The sequence below is a fragment of the Petaurus breviceps genome, unplaced genomic scaffold (genome assembly GCF_028583685.1).
Source record: "Petaurus breviceps papuanus isolate PSGF00001 unplaced genomic scaffold, PetGlider_PUasm1.0 545, whole genome shotgun sequence".
NCBI classification, from domain to species: Eukaryota; Metazoa; Chordata; class Mammalia; order Diprotodontia; family Petauridae; genus Petaurus; species Petaurus breviceps.
The window spans coordinates 2,679,951-2,701,124 of NW_027186366.1; the positions used below are offsets into that span (position 1 = coordinate 2,679,951).

At 48.9% G+C, this 21,174-nt stretch overlaps 1 protein-coding gene across 1 annotated transcript in view; it reads left to right on the top strand.

Annotated features, from left to right (window-relative positions):
* The window catches only part of AK5 (adenylate kinase 5), a 234,631-nt gene extending 213,457 nt beyond the window's left edge, over positions 1-21,174 (top strand). Inside the window, exons 8-13 of the mRNA XM_069102249.1 lie at positions 52-94; positions 745-789; positions 10,543-10,706; positions 12,066-12,185; positions 14,862-15,038; positions 19,931-21,174. Coding sequence (XP_068958350.1) covers positions 52-94; positions 745-789; positions 10,543-10,706; positions 12,066-12,185; positions 14,862-15,038; positions 19,931-19,999 — 618 coding nt within the window. The 3' untranslated portion in view covers positions 20,000-21,174. The remainder of the gene's footprint in view (positions 1-51; positions 95-744; positions 790-10,542; positions 10,707-12,065; positions 12,186-14,861; positions 15,039-19,930) is intronic.

Below are 21,174 nucleotides of genomic sequence, written 5' to 3' on the forward strand. Positions count from 1 at the left end.
CTGATGCTTAGTGTTCTTTTTAAAACATTTGTAAATTATTGCCTTTTTCAGGGAGATGATGACATCAATGCTTTTGGGGAGGACACCGTGGAAGGTGAGTTTCATTCAATGATAAAATATATTCACATGTTCATTCATTTGACAAGCAATTCTTAAGCACCTGCTTATGCAAGGCACTGTGCTGCGAGTCAGGTAGGGATACAAAGTTAAAAGGGAAACTCCCACACACAGACAGCTACAAAGGAGATAAGGGAGATTCTTGCTCAGGTGTGGCTTTGCCTAGATGGCCACTGAGGTGCCTTCCAACACTCAACTCTAGGATTCCCCAGTAAGTTAACTCAGCCAAGACCTGGAAGCATGGAGCCCTGACCAAGCAAGTTTTCATGTGGGAGAAAAAGGTAACAACCTTTGCATGGAACACATCCCAGGAGAAATACAACCTAGGGGATCCAAGGTGGCCAAGGGTAGCACAAAGGGTCCTGTCAACCTCATGAGGAAAGGGTGGGGATGGTGCAGCCAGTACAGTGTGGGAGAGGCCTGAAATCAAGCTTGGTCCCTTCAAAATGGCGCCAGAAGACTTCCCTGTGTTGGCCCCTCAGCAAGACTGAAGAGGACCCTGCCCTCTTGGTAGGAACGGGAACAAACCAAACAGGTTTAGGCTTCTACATACCCGAGAAACCAAAAACCACAATTTCAAATGAGCCTTTCCAATTATATCACTTTTAAACTGTTTTCGTTTGACAGGTCTTGCAGAAAACTTGAAGAAGTCCAAGATTATTTTTGTGATTGGTGAGTTCCTTCCAGGTTCTAAAGTCTGGGCCTAGAATAATGCCACAAGAAGGTTGGGGTTTGGTTTGGTTTTAATCATTGTGGTGTTAAAACTTATTTCTGGGGTGGCTAGGTGGCACAGTGAATAGAGCACTGGCCCTGGAGTCAGAAAGACCTGAGTTCAAATCTGGCCTCAGACACTTGACACACTTACTAGCCATGGGACCTCAGGCAAGTCACAACCTCAATTGCCTTCAAAAATAAACAAAACCCTTATTTCTAAAATCTCTTTTTTGTGTTAGAAAAAGTCCCCAAAATTCGGCAATTATAACTTCTGGGTTTTTTCAGTTGTATCTATCCCTTCATGACCCCATTTGGGATTTTCTTGGAAGAAATACTTTTCCAGTTCATTTTTACAGATCAGGAAACTGAGGCAAATGGGGTTAAGTGACTTGTCCAAGGTCCTGCAGCTAGTGGGTGTCTTAGATGAGTCCCTAGCCACTGCATCCAATCATCATGTGCCAGGTCACAGGACTCTTGGGACTGCAGATTTCAAGCTACCACGGCCCTCAGAGGCCATTCACTCTACCCCTTATGGCCCAGTTGAGGAAACTGAGTCCTTGAGTGGGTCCATGGCTAGCCCAAGGTCACCCAGGTGGGTGTGACTCAGGTCTAGGCCCTGGGAATCCCAAGTCTATCACTTCATGAGTGTTCATCTTACATCTCTCTACAAGTGTGGAGGGTGGCAGTCCTGGATGGCCTTCAAACCTTGACATCTCCAATGTCAATGTAGCAGACCCTCTGTATCTTCAAAGAATAGGTAAGGAGTTACCTACACTACAGAGCTTGTCACCACATGGGTAGAGCCAGGACTGGGAGTCAGGTTGATGTGAGTTCAAATCTGGCCTCAGATACTGACTAACTATAGGACCCTGGGCAGATTAAGTGCTACCTGCCTCAGTGTCCTCATCTGTGCAATGGGGGTCCTAACAGCACCTCCCTTCCCAGGTTGTCTTGAGCTCAAATGATACTGTATTTGTAAAAGTGCTTGGCCCTGGGAGTCAGAACCAGCAGCCATGAAAGGGCAGTGTAGCCAGGAAACATTGGCACTGATGTCAGGAAAACCTTCTGAACCACTGGAGATGTCTGTACCAGGGACAGCCTGCCCAAGGCTAGTGCTGGGGATATCAGCTCACCAGGTGTTTTGGAGTAGAATGCTTCCTTTGCCTAGACTGAACTTCACTCCATCCCAACACTCAGGGCATCTAGAAAGACTCAGGAATACCAAAGGTGCCCCTAGGCATGGATGGGGGTAAGTGTGTAAGGACAGTGGGGAGGGCTCTGAACACTAGGCTGAGCCTTTATTTTATCCCTTGCATGCCTAGAAGGCTTTAAGCCCCAGGTGCCAGAGGATGAGAATGCCAACGTCAAAAAGTCTGGGGCAACTTGCAGTTCACAGTGGACAAATGGCCAAGCAATAGGAATGGCAAATTCAAAAGAGGAAACACAGTGTTGATAATTAGTCAGAAGTGGCAACCTCACTAATTATCAAAGAGATGCAAATTAAAGTGACTTTAAAGTCGCAATTACAGGAGCAGAACTCTTCAGGGGAGAGCTGGTGGGGAGGTTGGCGCTGGCTCACTCGTCAGTGGAATTGCAAACTCATACAACCTTCCTGTAGCATTGGGAAGTACCCAGGAAAAACTGTAAAAAAGAGACATGCCCTGGGAAAAAGGGGCCAATTTCAGTGAAAATGACAAGCGCAGTCACTGGCCTCTGATTCCACTGTTGGGACAACCCCAGACGCGAGTGCTTGGTTTTCCCCAAAGGACCATTAGAAGCCATTTAGCTCGGTTACATTGTAACTGAAAAAAGCCCGCCTTCCACAGGTGCCTAGACAGTCGCAGTGATCGGGAATGGTACATCACCCAAACTGCTTTTGTGTTACTATCTACAAGGATCATAGCTACAAAAAATTCTGGGAAAGAGCTCGATCAAAGAGCAGAAAGGGGACGGAGGAAAGAGCGCCCAGGGGCAGACTGCCACAGGCCTAGGGCCACAAACTTGGCATTTGCAAAAATATTTTGATATGACTGATTTCCTTTGTAACCCCAGCGAACCCTTTAAAAACGTTTTTGAAGAAGGGTCCGTAGGCTCCCTCGCAGCCCTACAGGATGGGAAAAGTGACTAGGAAGGAGGGAAAGAGTCCTGAACGGCCCCTGTGGGAATGATAAACGTCAATGCAAATAGCCAGGAGGAACATTCAGAAAGCAGCCAGGTGGCTCAGTGGGTAGGGCACAGAGGACCTGAGTTTAAATGTGACCTCAGACACTTATGAGCTGTGTGACCCTGGCAAGCTACAACCACCACCTGCCTCAGTTTCCTTAACTGTAAAAGGAGATGTTGTGAGGATTAAATGAGGTGACATCCATACCTGGCCCTACCTGAAATCCTAGCCCTTAGCATTCTTACTATTATCAGTAGCCCGTCTTAAGAAGGCTAATTTGGAAGGTGGACCGTAGTCCTGAGACAGTGCCTGAGCCCTACAGCCCCTAACCAAGGCAGCACCATTGACGCCCAGCACAGTAGCAGCTTTAGAGAAGGCCTGACAGAGGGTCTGGGGTCTCCAAAAGGCCTGGGCTCCTTTCTCCTTCTGCCAAGGCTCTAAGAGTCCAGGTCATAAGCAGGAGGGGTCGAAGGCATTCTACCTGGAGAGGTGGGAAGGAGGGAGGGCATGTGCCCAGGGACAAGGAGAACAGAAGGAGGATCAGGTGGGACAGTGCATGGGGGGGAGGGGGAGGGAATTTCAGATGGTAGAAGGTCTTGAGAGGCAAAGGAGTTTGAGGAAGGGAGGGGACAGGAGGGGAATGCTAAGCTGGGAAAAAGTTCTAGGAGAAACCAAGTTGGGAGAGGGAGGAATGAGAGACCCTGTTTTCTAATCCCCTCCCCCCAAAAAGGACTAACAGAAGAGAGGAAGAAGAATGGAGAGGCCAGGGATCCATCCCCTGTTCAGCTCCCATGAAGCCTTAGTCAGCACTGGTACAGAATTCTGCCATGTATTTTGGTGACATAATCCCTTTCAGTCCCAAAGATGGCCGACATTCCCACTGAGCCTGAAACCCTGAGGCTGTCACTTTCTCACTCAGAGAGGACGTAAAATGTGCCTGTGGAAACAGGATTCTGAGATAAATTCAAGGGGCATTGACTAGAACAGGACTTGGAGCCAGAGGAACTGGGTTGGAATCTGCCCTCACTGCTCATGACCCAGGAGAGTGAAGCATCAAGGCCCCTGGTTACCCCTGCACGAAGAGGGGGAGGGCTTCCTGGGTGCAACATCCCTTCTGCTCCAAATCTCTAAAGTTTATACCAATGGCCCTCATAGTGGCATGGCCCTAAGGTCACCACCCAACCTTGTGGGAGAGCCATAAGCATTTATTGTGCTCAAGACACTGTGCTGAGGAGACAGGATGAAGCAGCCCTACTCCCACCCCTCCCTTACGCCCCTCCCCTTTGCTCTGTGCTAGACCTGGGGGCAGAGGAGGCCAGCCAGGGTCCCCAAGAGTCAGAGGACTCCTCGAGGACCAAATCCCAGCTTTGCCACTAACTCCCTGCATCACCCCAGCTAAGCCACATTTCTGGGCCTCAGTTTCCTCCTCTGTAAAATGAAAGGCTCCAACTTGATGAAGTCTGAGATCTGTCATCCCTCGGGTCCCCTGGAGGAGCATGCCTGTGCCCCATCTGATGCCCATAAGCCAGCAGCCATCTGTCTTCCCAGGAAGACAAGCCCAGTGCCCTTCATGAAAGCTCTGCTGCTGACAGCTGCTCTGGACACAGTCGTTGTTAGGAAGCCTCCCTGGTTCTGGCCTCTGGGGCCCAACAGGCCGAGCCTCATCTCCCCTCTCTCTGCACTCAGTAGGCACTTAATAAATGTTTGCCGATTGATTGACTGCACCCTCAGTTGCATTCTTCTGGATGCACTGCTGCCTGTGTGGGTCCCTTCTTTTCTTAGCCTCAATGACATGGCCACAGACATGCTTCCCTACCCTAAAGTCCAGTGATTCTGAGATAGTGCTGTATGATGAAATATCAAAGGAGCTGAGGGACCAGGGAAGAGAGATGACTAAGGTGGGAGCAGGCAAGGAAGGAAGGAAGGAAGCAAGGCCTTGGGAAGTGCCCTACTATGTGTCAGGCACTGAGCTAAGCACTTTCCAGTCATTATCTCATTTGAGCCCCCCAATAGCCTGGGGGGTGCTATGACCCCTGTTTTATGGCTGGAGAGAAGCCAAATGGCCTGTCCGGGGACACCAAGCCAGGAAGTGTCTGAGGCTGGATTTGAACTCAGTTCTTCCAGACCCAGGCTCTCCCCACTGTGCCATCCCCTCTGCTGCCCTCAGGGTGCCTGAAGACAGGCATCTAAAGGGGTCCTTATTGTGAGCTACCAGGACTGAAGAAGGGAGAACCCAGGGTAAAGGGTGGAAGGAGATTAAGCTTCCTAATCATTAGAGCTGCAAAAGGAAAAGCTGGACTATGGAGCCCTCTGGTGGCCACCACAGGTCCTGGGAACCAGACACAAACTCACTTCTAACAGAAACAGTAACCCTGGAGGCTCCTCAGGGGGGACCAAGTGAAGGCTGGGTCCCATCTCAGCTCGCTCACAATGGGAGCTTCTGAGACATGCCCTGGGCTCCTAGGGGGTGACCTGGAGGGGTCAGGGGTCATTCTCCACTGTCCCAAGGAGATCAGTTTAGCAAGGGGTCATTCCCTCCAACCCACTCATGTTAAAGATGGGAAAACTGAGACCCAGAGGTGTCCTCCCGAGGCTCATGATCTGAACGGCAGATCTTTCCATGATATCACATTGCCCTTCATTGTCTCACTGTGGCTTCATGGTGACTCCCAGAACTCTGACTTTCAACAGACCCTCCCACGGGTTGAAGTCTATCCAGTTTGCATTTCTTGGTGGCACAATGAATAGAGTTCTGGACCTGGAGTCAGAAAGCCCCAGGTTCAAATCCTGCCTTGACCCCTCCTAGCTGAATAACCCTGGGCCTCAGTTTCCTCATCTGTCAAATGAGCAGGCAGACTCCATGCCCTCTCAGACTCCTTCCGGCTCTAACTCTCTTATCCTGCGACTCAGCCCGGGACGCTGCCCGAGAGGTCTCCCCAAATCGAGGGTGCACCTCAGACTGCAAAGCTTTCCTTCTCGTCTGTCAGGACCTCTCTATGATGAATCGGCTGCTTCTGCCAAGGTTCTCATCATTTCTGCTTCAGCAGCCCAACCTTTACTGGGCTCATTCAAACCCAGCACATCTGGGATTGGGATTTTAAAGTCCTCCACTGTTGCTGATGCAGAATGATAATAATCGATCATTTGAAGAATTTGATAATAATCTTTTCAAATCTTTTTGGTTTTTCTTTTATTTGAATTCCTTCCATTTCTTTTTTTAATTAAATTTTCTCTTTTTTTTTAAACTATGAAGCATTTATTTTCTCTCCCCTGAAAAAAAGAAGGCAAACCTTTGTGAAAACAAATGTGTCCAGTCCAGTAAATCCAGTTCCCACATTAGCAATGTCTCATTCTGTGCGTTTGGATACCCCCTCGCCGCAGGCTCCACCAAAAAGGACAACAGACAGGAGGGGCTCAGGACCGCGGCACATCCATGCATTGGTGCTGCAGCCATTCTGTAGCCTTCCCCTGGGTGGTGGATGCCCCTTTCAGCGGCTTTGCTCAGTTCAATATCTTGCTAAGTTTTTAAAACTTGGTTTTGTCTTCTGCTGCTTCTCTCTCTGTTTTGTGGATGCCCCTGCTCATGATCATCCATCATCCTTCTTTTAAGATTCCCAGAGGAACTTCTGTCTTAATCCAGCACTGCCTTGAGTAGACATCTCCATTTGGCAAGTGGAACGGAGGTCGACTGTTGATGAAGGCAGCTGGTGAGGCAGGGGCTAGAGCTCTGGGCCTGGACTCAGGGAGACCTGAGTTCAAATCTAGTTTCAAACATTTGCCAGCTGTGTAACCCTGGGCATGTCACTTCCCTGATGCCTGGCTCAGTTTCCTCACCTGCAAAATGCAGAGAATAATAGTACCTACAGAGTTGTTGTAAGGATAAGTGAGATAATGTTTGTAAAGCACTTTGAAACCTTAAAGAACCCTAAATAATGTTAGCTTTTGTTAGTATTATTGCTAGTCTCCTTTTCAGTGGTTGGGCTTCTGGATAAAACAATTATTGTCCTCATTGCCTATTTCGACAAGAAAGTCCCCTCATAACGTTGGGTAAGGGGGCCCTAAGCTCTGAAGGAACGCCCCTCACCCCCCAATACAGAGCTGTCCTGACCCTATTCTGTCCACACTGGGCACCCTCCGTTGCCTTCCTTGGCTTCCATCACCTGTACATTTTAAAAATCTGAGTTGATTAATAAGTTCTCTGTGTATCTACAATGCTCCAACAATCACAAACACAACATTTTGTACTTGATCCTGGGGCTGAGAGGGAGCCACTGCAGTTTAACTGAGGAGGGGAGAGAGACGTCTGGATCTGAGATTCAGTAAAATCACTTTGGTGGCTGAATGGAGAATGGACTGAGTGGGGAGAGCCTGGAGGCCAGGGAGATGGGCACCTTCCCCTGCCCCAGGTGTGAGATGATTGTCAGTGTCAGAGGAGAGGGGGCATATTGGGGAGACGCTGCAGATGTGAAATCACCAGGCCTTGGCAAGAGAGTGGGCACGGGAAGATAGAGATACTGAGGAGTCCAGGAAACTCCAAGTTGTGAGCCTGACGGGCAACTTCCACAGTGACTAGGGAAGGTGGGAGGGGGGGGACGGTCTGGGGGGAGACAGAGAACTCCACGTTGGACACGTTGAGTAGGAGGCATCTACCGAACATCCAGTCTGAGAGGTCTGAGAGGCAATTGGAGACGGGAGACGGGAGGACAGCAGAGACAGGGCAGGAGGGGAAGATTTGAGGATCCTCAGCGTAGAGGTGGTCGTTAAATCCCTGGGGCTGATGAGATCCCCAAGGCAAGTAGTACAGAGGGTCCAAGAGAGCCTGAGGGATGCCCATGGTTAGAGGAAGGGATCTGGAGGAGGATCCAGCTAAGGAGACTGAGGAGGGGCCAGACAGGCAGGAAGAAAACCAGGAGAGGAGATCACCAAGGAGAGGGATCAGCACTGTCACAGGCCACAGAGTCGAGAAGAATGAGGAGGGAGAAAAGGCTACTGTTCAGCAGCTAAAAGACGAATGGTCGCATGGAGGGAGTGGCTTCAGTGGAATAAAGCCGGGTCTAGACTAACTCCTCTTGAACTTTTTAAACAATTTAAGAAGGGCATGAGGGGTCACAAGTGAAAGAAGTTTAAGAAGTCCTGTTCTAGACAATACTCTCCCCATGACGATTCTGGGAAAGCCAGTAATCCTTATCCCTACCTTACAGATAAGCAAAATGAGGGATAAAAAATGATGCTAAAAATGGCTTCCTGGATTGCCAAAGTTGGCAGATAGGCTCACAGAGCGCCCGAGGAGAGAAAGTGAAGACATGAGGATGGCAGGAAAGTTACATCCCCAAAAGAGCTGCTCTAAATGCGTTTGTCACCTGGCCTGGAGAAATCACGTCCCATTGGACTCCATGAATCATGGAGGAAGGGAAAGGTGGTACAGGGTGAGCAACAGCCCAAATTGTTCTAGTTCTCCCAAAGAGGAAGAAGGGAGAGTCCTCAGCCCACAAAAAAAATGAGTTTAACAACAATAACGGGGCTTAGCTTGTAAACTCTGAGAAAAGAAAGCCATAAACACTATGTCAGAGAGGATTTACTGGAACAAATCATCTCAAAGTGATTTCATTTCCTTCTTTGACAGGGTGTCTAGACTGGCAAATTAGATAGAACGGATCTGAATTTAGCAAGGTACCAGACAGAACTTTTCACGGGGGCCCAATAGAGGAGATGAAGGGGTACAGACCAGGGGAGAAAACACTGGGTTTCCTTTGTAACAGCAATCAACTGCTTGGCGAGCTAGCCAGCACCCTTTACTAGAGGCGAGAGTAACGGTGAGACAGACATTTGGGACGTATATTTCAGAAGAGATTCATAGATCAAGCAGGGGATGGAAGTGGATGGGCTGTCCTTTCTCGCTAGCTCTGAAATCCCAAGATTTCAAAGCAAAAAATGCACTTTTTCCTGATTTTCTACCAAGGAATATGGAAGCTTTTCTTCTTCTTTGTCATGGTAGATTAATGTATATGTGTGTATGTGTGTGTACACATACATGAATATGTATATATGTTTGCACACACGTATGAAATATTTATATATACATGTATATGAAATAATATAGAATTTAACTTTTTTTTTGGTGTGACCCACTCATCAACATAGGGAACTCCCAGCGTAGAAATTCTCCTTACTGACCCCCCCCCCAAAGGCAACGCATCTCCAAGAATGGCCTGGGGCTCTAAGAAGCTAAGGGACCCACCCATGCTAACAAATGTCCAGGACAAGACTTGAAGTGAGATCTTCCTCTTTCCACAATGCCACCCTGCCCCCCTCCCCAGATTTAATAATTATTCCAAAACAAAAACTAAGTAGGCAAAATAGTTTTCACAATTATACAATCCTCTGCAATCACTTAGTGATGGAAGAAATGTGCTCTTAATGAATTAAACTCCACTGATATCAAATTTGATGGGAGGATGTTTTTAAAAGACCAAAAAAAAAAATTCCCTCCACATTTTCATATGGGAAAAGTGACTTTTCCTACTGTTAAAAAAAATGGACTGGGTGGGTTTTTCCTAGCTTATTTTTAAATTTTAAAAAGTGGCGCCCAGCACAACCTGTCGCTCAGAGCGAACTTTGGCTGTAGAGGCAGGAAAGCAGACATGGGAGGAAATCTTAGAGGGACCTTTGCAGGAAGGTCAGGTCTGACCATCCTCCCAGTTCAGGCCTCTCCCCAGTGGCTGCCAGCCAGCCCCTGGCAGGGTGTCACCCACACTCCAAGGCAGCTCCTGCTTGCGCATGGTTGTGTCCTCTGCACACAGGACCAATCTGAGCCAGCAAGGATGGTTTCCAAAGATCAAACAAAATAGGCAGGACCAGGCCAAAACCGTCTTCTCTCTTGCCATTGTCATTTCAAGGATTCCATCTTTAGGAAAGTATATCACGTTCTGCTGCAGACTTTGTAGACATCATAGTAAGTCTTCTTGGACAGAATTCCCTTCCATTCCATTCAATGCTCATTTACAAATTACTGTGCCAAGCCAAATGACAATAAATGGTCCCTCCCTCAGAAAGCTTATAGAGGGGGCTACAAAACGTACACCGATCAATAAAAACAAAATATACACAAAATAAAGATGAAGAAATTTTCGAAGGTCGGGGAGAGAGAGAGGGAGGGATGGAGAAGACTAATTACTAGTGAGATGACCTGTACTGAGCCTTGAAGGAAGCTAGGGCTGCTTCCAAGATGTGGAAGCGAGGAGGGATAGTGCACGGGGACAGCCTGGGCAAAGGCAAAGAAGGAAATGTGATGATCAGAAGGGGAACGACAGGTGACCCAGAATGCATGAAGGTTAGAGCCAGTCATAGGAAATCAGTCAGGAAGGCACACTGCAAAGGGCTTGAAATGCCACAGAGAAGAGGGCTGTGTCCCACCATGGAAGGGGACCCCAAAATGGGAATAGGAAAAAATGCAGGAGCGGGGACTCCCCTGGTTTGTGAGACCCCACCCAGGTTTTTGGCAAGGGCCAGGACAGGGACGCCTAACTCAGCCCTAGTTCTTCTTCAAGGTGGGCCTGGCTCTGGCAAAGGAACCCAGTGTGAGAAGTTAGCCCAGAAATACGGTTTCACACACATCTCTACCACTGAGCTCCTGAGGGACGAGCTGGCCTCAGGATCAGAGAGAAGCCTGATGATCAGAGAGCCCCTGGAGAAGGGAGACCCTGTGCCAACGGTAAGCCACCAGCTTCGGCCGGGCATAAGCAAAGTGGATGGCGGTCCATGCAGCATGGGGCCGGGCGTGGGTAAAGTGGACAGAGGTCCAGGTGGCATGGGTATCAGAGCTGGGAACCATCTGACACACTCCTTGCTTTAGGTCTCCAGATTCGGAGCCCCCACCCCCACCCCCCACTCCTGCAGTCGCTGCTGGGCCCTAAAAGGGGCAGAGCCTTTACTCTTCAGGTTTGCTTACAGCCCTTCATCCACCTGGTCAGTGGCTTCACTTTAGGAGGAAGGCAGAGGGGGACCTAGGGTTTGAACCCAGGGAGCAAAGGCTGCCGGCTGAGAATTGCCTGGGCCCAGCTCAGATGAAAGAATTTTGTCTTTCTGTCTTGATGGTGCCTCTGTTTGGGTGAAGGGCACCCCCATTTGGACTTCTCTTGTTCTGTGCAATCCCAGAATCCCCTGCCATGATGGGAGGGTCCAGGGGCCTGGGCTAGGATTTCTACAAGGGGAGTCATGCCCTCCCCCCGATTGGCAGTGAAGCCAATTCACTTCCCAACACTGGGCTGCCCCCTCTCCAATATGTCCTGCACACAGACATCAAAATCATTCACCAGGCCCAGAGCTGACCAGTCCCTCCTAGGCGGCTCCCTGTTGCCTTCAGGGCAATGGTGTTAGTTTGTGCAGGGTCTTCCAGGATCCTCCTCCCACCCCACACCCCTCTGCAGCAAGGACTGCTGGGGTACATCCCCATGCCCAGCTCATAAAGGTGTCTGGAGTGGAATTAAAGCCTGCCTCCATCCTCCAAGCTCAAAGACGTGTCCAGCTCCAGGCTCCAAGTCAGTCATGATAACAGCCCATCAAGGGATACAAGGTGTCCATCATCCCCATCTCTTAGATGAGGAAACCAGAGGCTCAGAGAGGGTAGACATGCCCTGGCCACACACAGCTAAGACGCGTCAGAAGCGGGCTGCACCCCCAAACCCCGCCCTCCGAAGTTGCCTCTCACCTGGATGGGGCTGACCCTCGAAAGCCAGGAAGTGCCTTTGTCAGGGGCCCCCTAAGGGATTACCGTGTCTAGACAACCTTCTCCCCCCGCCCCCCGCCCGGGCCGCTGTTAGTGATTTCTTTGCCCTCCCAGTTCCAAGGTCCCTGTTTGGTCTCCAACACTCCTCAGCTTACCAGGCCCCTCCTCAGCCCTTGCTTGGCTTTGTGGCTGGCTCTCCTGGGTCCTGGTGGGCACATCAAAGAGGGTGGCAGTGTTCTGTTGGCCTCCCCTAAACCGATCTCATATTCTTTATTATGTTCTCCTATGTCATGGCGCCTGCGGACGGACATCCTTCCCTTCTCTTTGGCCTTCTCTTTGGCACAGGACATCATTCTGGAGCTCCTGAAGGAAGCCATGGCTGCCCACCTGGGAGCAGACACGAAGGGGTTCCTCATCGAGGGCTATCCCCAGGAAGTGCGGCAGGGTGAAGAGTTTGATCACAGGGTGAGGTCCTGTTATGTACATGTTTAATTACACTAAATCCTGCTGGGCAGAAGGACCCAGAAAGACTCTGGGAAGGTGACTTCTGCCTAAGCCTCCTTCTTATGGAACCCAAGCCCAGAGCCTTGGGCCAATCACCAGCTTGGACTCCCAAGCACTAGGCCTTGTTCTGGGGGCCGAGTCTCTGGCTCATCTGCCCCAACCCTAAGTTCTAGGAAATCTCTGACTACGATGTAGGGACAGACGAAGGCAGGAGCCCAGCTCCCCCAGCAGAGGGGACTGAGGACAAAAGCCATCGATGTCATTGACAAGTGTTCACAGGATTCATCTGAGGCTCTGGGGCAGTCTGTGATGCTTTCAGTGAACTCAAAAAGTAAGGGTATTAGTCATGTTTTCAGACCAGGCCACAGTAAACACACAAGCAGGCAGGGAAATTATGCTATGCTTGAAGGCCCCATTAATAATGAATCAATGTCAGTGCTTAATCCTAAGCAGCACAGAATCTAAATACTTAAAGGGAGAGTTCATCAAATTTCAGGAAGAAATAATGAAATGGTAACAGCGGAGAACCTTTTGTAGCCCGGTCTGACCTAGACAAACCTAAACAAAACCAAAGAAACAAAAAAACCCAAGATTAGGGATAACATGTCTGGTAAATACTGAATGGAAACAGACAGTGCATGTTTTCTCAACTGTGCGCACATAACACCTGTATGAAAAATGATTAGGTATTGGGGCACAAAAAACTCACAAACCAAAGCAGAAAAGTAGAATACTAACCACATCCTCTGCTGATTACTGTGACAAAAACTGTATTCTTTAAAGTCACTTTGAAGAAATCATTTGATATAATTGGAGACCAACTTGATCCTGAAGACTTGGTGAGTCAAAGGCAAGTCATAGACACAACAGAAAATCTCATAAAAGTACATTACAGTGAAACACACCAAAACTTATGGGATAGAACTAAAACACCAAGGAAAAGTGTGTATTTCTAAGTACTGTCATCAGCAAACATTGATGTCTAGTGGAGGGCAGCATTTATTTCATGCCCATAAGAGATGAACCAGACGAAAAATACAGAGACCCACAGGAGCCCATAAACTCCCCTTGGAAGGGATTCCCAGAAGCCTGTACCACATAGTCCAGTGAATCTCACCCTCTACATGACTCCTTTCAAAATCATTTTGCTGAAGTTCTGACTCCTTCCCCTTCCTCCAAGAAGACCACTAAACCTTGTAGCCTGCACCAGAGATCCCCTTTCCTCTCCAATGGGTCCCTCTTCCCCACAGTGTTCTACACAGCCCCCTCCTAAGGGGTTGACCCATAAGGAGACTCTGTGACTTGGATTCGCACCAAGACAAACAAGCTTTGGGGCTACTGGGCTTGCAGCCCCCTTCCCATGAGACCCACAGTGGGAGGAGGGGTTTTCTGCACTGTTGTCTTGTGGCTACATTTCCTTACTGATCTCCCTTCAGGTGTGAGGGTCACACAGGCCTCCTCTTGCCGGGAGGTGGGTTCATCAGGCACTCCCCTCTGCTTCTGGAGCAGTTGGGGAACTGAGCTCCTCTGCACTCTCTGCTCAGGGAAGTCTCTGCAGCTGCTCTCTGATGGTTTTCTTTCCCAAGTCTCACATTTGCCTTTGCCTTTTCCCCTTTCAATCAGAAAAAAAAAATCATCCAAATCTGAAAGGGTCAAGGCTCTCCCTGAGATCTGTTATCCACAAGCCCTCTCTCTCTCCCCTAAGATATGATCCAAGCTGCTCATTCCCCTGACCTTGTAGCCTGGAAAAGGAGGCATGGGCCAGGCTGCTTTTTTTTAAAAAGGGGTGAGAAAGTAGCTGCTTTTCAGAAGAAACTCAAATTGTAGAGAGAGCATTTTGAAAAGAAGTTTGGAAATATTCCCATCATTATGTGACTTCACTGATGAAAACCACCTAACTGTATTCCCTATAAAAACTCTCATACCTGCATATGGAAAAACTTGAAAACCATTTTCTAACTTGTTTAAAATCTTCCAAATGGAGAGTTTCAGTAGGCTTTGGACCCATGGGTTAAAAATGTAAAAGTACAACACCCACAATTAGTTTGTAAGAAACTGACAATAGGAGAAAATACAAACATAAGAGACAAATTTAATGCAAATCCTTGCCAAATTTGTAGGAGGGGCTGATAAAACAGTATTGTGATATAGTCAACATTAGTAAACGATGAAATTCTTCCATTTGACTCTATTTTTGTGATTTTTCAGCTCTGACAGCTGTTTTAAAAGTTTTCAACTTTTTATTTGAATTTATTATTTAAACTTTATTTTTCTAAATTTTATTTCATTTTAAAATAATTTTATTTAAATGTATGATTTAAAATAAAGTTCAAAAAGGTTTTAAAAGAAATTGAATGTAAAACCAGACATTCAAATCACTATATACCAAAATATTAAAAAACCATGATTTTCAAAAATTATGAAACCAATTCCAGGGCTCTCACTAAAAACAAACAAAAACGACTATTTTTTATGAGAATGATGAGACAATGAACAGTGGTCCCCACAGGGCATCCCTTCCCCCCATCACAGAATTGCAGGATTTCAGAGCAGAAAGGGACCTCTGTGGCCATCACAGGTCAGAGGAGGATAATTCCCTGATGGAGAACCGAGAGCTACCCTGCTCTGTGTCCCCAGATTGGAGAGCCCCACCTGGTGATCTGCATGGAGTGCTCGGCTGACACCATGACCAGCCGGCTAGTGCAGAGGAACCCGGATGACCGCCCTGAGGCCATCACCAAAGGCATCCAGGTCTACTACCAGGCCTCAGTGGCTGTGACTGCTCACTACGAGAAAAAAGCACAGTTATACAGGGTGAGTCTAACTCTTCTCTCTGGGATGGGCTGATGGCACTTTCCTCCAATATGGAGGGAAGGGGATGGCGAATGGATGCAAGAAAAGTTTAGTACTGTTTGTAGCAGTTTGGTGGTACCAGAGTCTGGGCTGGACTTGGTCTAGAGATCCGAGTTCCAGTCTTCCCTTGGATACTTACTAGCTGGGCAGCCCTGGCCATGTCACCCACCCTCCATTTCCTCATCTGGGGGTGTTCTGTGTTTGTAAAGGGCTTTGCCAACCGATACTTTCCATGTACTTGCTGGCATCTGGTATTCGTGAGCCCAGCTCCTCCCAGCTCCAGGGGGCTTGCATTCCCTCTGGTCCAGTGCAGATGCAGGTTTGCTCCTTTTCTCTCCTCCTTCCTTTTTGGCCAAGTGAGAACCAGGGTCACAAGGCTCCCTAGGGTCTTACTTTCCAGAGATGTTCAGCTGAAAACTGCTTCTCCAAATCTGTCACCAACCAGAGGGTGCCTCGTCTGTCTGATGAGTGCGTGGAATGGTGTCTCCTGAGGTCCTCTCTGGGATTCCATGAAATTCTACACAAGAGAACCATCAGGCCAGTCTGCCTTTGGGGACTGACAGATGACCAGGGAAGCAAAGGCAACTTCCCTCTAGAAATCAGGGCTCGTTGGGGATGGGGAGGCAGTGATCTTGAAGGGGCAGTGGAGAGAGCTTTGGGCCCAGAATCAGGAAGACCTTGGCTTTGACACTTAATGCCTGGGTGACCCTGGACAAGGGACATCACCATACTAGGTCTTAGTTCCCTCATCTGTAACCCCTGGTCTCTCAGCTCCTTCTAGGTCTAGGTCACGGTCTCTGATCTTTGTACATGTGCATACGTATACATAGACATATACATGTATACACAAACACACATGCCTCCACATTCCTTCCTTTCGTCAGCTCCGGGTAGTGGGAAGAACAGGAGAGCTGGAGCCCTGGGTCCAAATCCTGCTCTGAAGCTTCTTTAGCTGTCTGACCCACCACTGTCTCTCCCTCGCTGACCCTCAGACTCCTCACCTATAAGGTGTAGTGACCCACCTCGCCCTAGCCCTCTAGTCACTTGGTCAAATGAATAAAAGTCCACTGCAGCTGGCTTTTGCTCCCAGGGGTCCCAGCCTAGAAACAGGCTGGAGGGGAATGTCCCATGGGGGCTCTTCTTGCCAGAGACATAATTATAAGAGCTCTTCAGCTCTAGGATCTGCAGTTGGGGGAGGCGGGGTGTTCACAAAGCAGGGGGATGAGGGCTGGATCTGGGGTCAGAGAACCTGGGTTCAAATTTCTATTCTGCTATTTCCAAGTTGCGTCACCAATCTCCCTGTCAAGGAGGGGGCTGGACTTGATGGAACCCAAAGTTCCAGCCAGCCCCCATGAGGTTCATGGCCTGCCTGGGAAAACTTGGAAGAAATACAACTGGCTCCATGTGTGTGATGTGAAACAGTTGGGGGGGGGTAAAGTGGAGACCTAAAGCTCCCCCTGCCCCAGCAGAGCCAGTGAGAGCTGCCCGGCTGCACCCCGGAGAAGTGGACATTCACACCGTCCACACTGGGCCTGGTCTGCAAGCTGGCGGGCAATCTGTGGGCTCTGTTTTGAATGTCACGGCTTCTTTTGTTGGGTCTAGTTTTGCATTGTGACCCTCCACAAGGGCAAGAAGGAATGCTGGCATTTGACTTAGGAGAATGGATGGCTTCCAAGGCCCTTCCAGCATGAAGAAGTACCCTTAATAATAACAACTCACATTCACATAGCGCCAGTGTCGCCCGGCCCTGCGCTAAGCACGTGACAACTGTCATCTCATTTGGCCCTCACAGAAACCCTACAGTGTGTACTATTATGATCCCTATATTACAGCTGAGGAAACTGAGGTAGACAGAAGTTAAGTGACTTGCCCAGTCACACATGTGTGTGACGCTGGATTTGAACTCTGGTCTTCCTGACTCCAGTCCAGCACTTTATCCAATTTGCCACCCAGTTGCCTTGTACTTGGGTCCAAAATAGTGACCTTGCAAGAAGCAAAAAATATGGCTGCTACAAAAACCTAATGAGACAAAGCTTGTAGGCATTGGGGGAGGCAGTCATGCTGTTCTCTGCCCCGGCCAGACCCGTGTGGGTGCCACTTTGTGAGAGGGTGCTGAAGCTGGGGGGTACCCAAAGAAGGGCAGGCAAGATGGTGGAAGTCATCCAGTGTGGAAGGAACTGAGATGATAGCCTGTGAAAGGAAAGATTCAGAAGGGAAATGATGGCCATTTTCTAGAGATTAAGTCTTTTCTTTTTTCAATAAATCCTTGGTGATTTAAAAAATAAATTAACAAAAAATGTTCAAAGAAACTCTCCTGGGATACCTTGGGAGGCAGTGGCCCTCCTCTCATTGGAGGTCTTCATGAAGAGACTCTTGGGGGACTTTGTTTTCTGAAATGTTGCGCTTCTCTGTAATACCATGTTCTGAAAATCTGCCCTGTCTACCAAGATGAAAAACAATTACCGCTGAGATCTTAAAAAATCCAACATTTCACTGAGTCTAAGAGACCCCACTGTCCCTCTGCAGAGTCTGAACCGCTGCTACTTCTGCTTCATAAAATCAAAAATATGAGGGATGCCAACTGCCTTATTCTGTATAGAAGGAAGCTGGGAACCATCTGTCCATAATGACAGTCAGCAAAACAGCAGTCAGGACTCTGACTGCAAGCCCAAAGATCAGTCTTCTTTGGATAAAGTATTACTTTGTTAATACTTCTTTGTTTTGACACAAGACATCTCAACAGTGTCCCAAAGGGCAATCCTCCAAAGAGCTTTCAGTTACATTGCAGACGTGTTAGATCAGACCAATAACCAACACTGGCATGTAGAAAAATACCTCTGAGGTGAAACTATCAGCCGGGCACCAGAGGAGACGACAAGAAGCTTAGAAAGAAAAGCCTCTGGGCTGAGAAGGGAGGTCTGCAGCCAAGTCAAAGGGCCACAGTCAAGTCCAGCGGTGGCAGAAGACGGCAAAAACATGGGCGTGATGACATGTATTACGGAGAGTATTGATACTTCCCTCGGAAATCATACCAGGATATGAAATAGAAAGGAATTGCCGAACAGACATGGGACTCGGATGTTTTCTTGGCTTGGCAAAAGGGTACCGAGGAAAGAACCTGGAGTTCCGTTTATCCTTTGGCCACGTGCACTCTCCAAACACGAGTCCCCTTTGCTCTAGAGATCTTGTGAATGCAAGGGGGGAGTACACTCCTAGTTTGGGGCGGGGGGAAGTAATCTGTAACAACAGTTCTTGCTGTATCTGCTCGGCAAATGCCCTTTCTAAATGTTAGCCGGCTGATAACCAAGGGGGCACACCAACGGGGGCTCATGAGGTACCGTCCCAGAAATGCTACGTCTAAAACCCTGAAAGCACAGTCATCACCCCCCACCAATGCCAAGTGGAGGGTGAGGAAGGAGATGCCCCCTCCCTGCGCATCAGACGCTGGTAGTTCCTCTGCCTTCCTGCCCAACAAGAAACGAATAAGCAACAAGCGACTTTTCTTGGTGACTCACAGTTCTGCCCCCTCTGCTGACTGCTGGCAGAAGCGCGCTTACTATATGAAACAGCCACGAAGAGGCAATCAAAACACGTGGTCCTGCTCTGACTTCAGAGCAGCAGCTTCATCTCTGAACAAACACTAGTAACAAGAGAGAATTTAGATAGAAGAACCCTCAAGTCAACACGCCTTCAGCTGAGCACCGGCTGTGTGCCAGGCACTCTGCACGCAGCACCCCAGTTTCCTTGTAACTATGAAAGTGTCGTCAAAGCAGCTGCTGCTTCTTCGGAGGATGAAGGGTTCTGCAGGGACCTGGAGTCCCTGCGCTGTGCCTGGCCCCAGGGGAAGCAGACTGGACTGAGTGTATGGTGACCGTAGGACCTGCCCAAGAAGTTGTCTGTTCTCATGTGACACGAGGGCCATTCGGAGCGGTTCATGGTTCATTTTTCCCTAAATCCCTATCATCAGTTTGGGATCACAGAGTTAGAATGATGTAAGAGCTGGTATGGATGCAGCCTTTAAGGTTTGCCAAGTGCCTTACAAATACCTCCTCTGATCCTCACAACAAATGTGGGAGGCATACCCACCTTTACAGATGAGGAAGTCTGAGGTTCAGAAGGGTTAGGGTCATGCAGTGGGGAAGTGTGGGAGGTGGACTTCCTTCCACCTGGAGTCTCAGAAATACCCAATGTCCGTGGGCCCGCATCTTGGAAGGAGACCATCTGAGGTCACCCAAGTCTGACAGGCTTAATAGCAGCCCCGAAAGTGTGCTTTTCTACAGCACATTAAGGTTCATCAAGTGCTTTACAAATGTCATTTGATCCTCACAAATGTGAGGTGGGGACCATTCTTCTCATTCTTATTTTTCAGATGGGAAAAGAGGGTGGGAGAGGTCAGTCACACAGCTCACAGATGCATCTCTGAGGCTGGGTTCCCACTCAGCTCTGTCCACTCTGCCACACAGACCTAAACACAGCCCCCTTCTTGGTTCCAAAGAGCATGGAAGTCACACAGTCACAGGAAGGGAGTTGAAGGATCCCTATTTCACAGAGGAAGACGTGAAGGCCCCACAGGCTAACTAACATGACTTGCTCAAGTTACACAGGGAGCAAGTAGGAGGCTACAAGTCAGACCAGCAACATGCTTTTGTGAAGGGCCCTTGGGCTGGAGCTGGGTTAGGGACGCAGGAACAGACAGAGAAACCTCTGATTGTCCTTCTTCCATCACTGTCTGTCCATCCTCTCTAAGGGTTTTATACAAGTTCTAAAAACAGGTAAAAAAACAAGTAGACGTTAACTGAAAATAACTTGATTCATAAAAGTCACAGCCCAATTTGTTTTTCCTCAAACCCCAGATAAATGCGGAAGGGAGTCCTGAAGAGGTATTTCTTCACATCTGTGCAGCAGTTGACTCCATCTTCTGAAGGACCAGTGGGACAAAGCAAAACAATTCCAGGCTCCGTGTCCCGCCCAGATCATGGTGTATGTACAAAGCTCCGCCTCTCATGTCCCACAAGCATCCTGGCCACAGTGCTGTCCAAAGCCTGAAGGGTAGCCAGGGTCAGCGTCTGGTGTTTCGGCATTGTCCAGCCTCCTCCTCTTCCATCCTCACACTGACCACACCCACACCTGTGCATCTGTCCTTTCTCCACGAGTTTCCCTGGCACAGGGATCAGCACAGGCTGCCTGCAGGAGCTCCCAGGAAGGTCGGCCAATCAGCCAGGCAGCACAGGCAGGGGGATTCCCCTGGCATCCCATGGGGGCTGTGTTTTGAGAGGCTCCCCCTTCACTGTGGTCCCAAGGGTTGATGCAGACCTTGGTCTTCTTATGATGAGAGGAGGACCCTGCTCAGTAATCTTTTTCCTATCATGTGGTGCCTTCACATTCCCTTTCCCCTCTCCCTCTTCCCCAAAGCCAGAGCAGTCCAGAGATGGACAAGACCTTGACACTCAGTCAACAGTAGAAAAATCTTGCCTCTGACACACACTGGTCACATGACCCTCAGTGCAGAGGGGGCCAGCCTGCATTAACACAAAGAGCTGGTGAAGTCACAGGTCCAGGCTCCTGCTGGAAGCTGGCCGCTGGTCTCAATAACCATCAGTGCTCGTGAATGGGACATACGAGGATTCCCTTCTTGCAAAATGGCACAAAGAAGGCCATTGCTGCCTGACTTGGAAAGCCTGGCACAGAGAGTGTGGTAACTAATGAGGAAGGTCTGACTCTGGAGAGCCCTCAGAGCAGCCAAGTGACGATCTCGGATGTCCACACCTCGCCATCTGATCACAACCCTCACCTTCACCACCTGTTCTGGCTCACTCTGTCGCTTGCCCATTTGCAGGAAGTGACTGAGAGGAGGGGACGGGGTGGAAGTTCAGCTGGTGGCGGTGACTCCACCTCTCTCCTCCGTGCTCCTGCTGGTCTGGTCCCATGCCTATAGCGGCCGCTTCTCCCCTCCATCACTGCCTGAGTCCAGAGCCCCCCGCTTGCATGACCTCTCTTCTTGCTTCATCCAAGGCCATTTCTGGGGCACATCTACATTTTCAAAGTTGCTTTTCTTGTAATGATCATATGACAAACCAATAAAGTTAAATGGAAGACA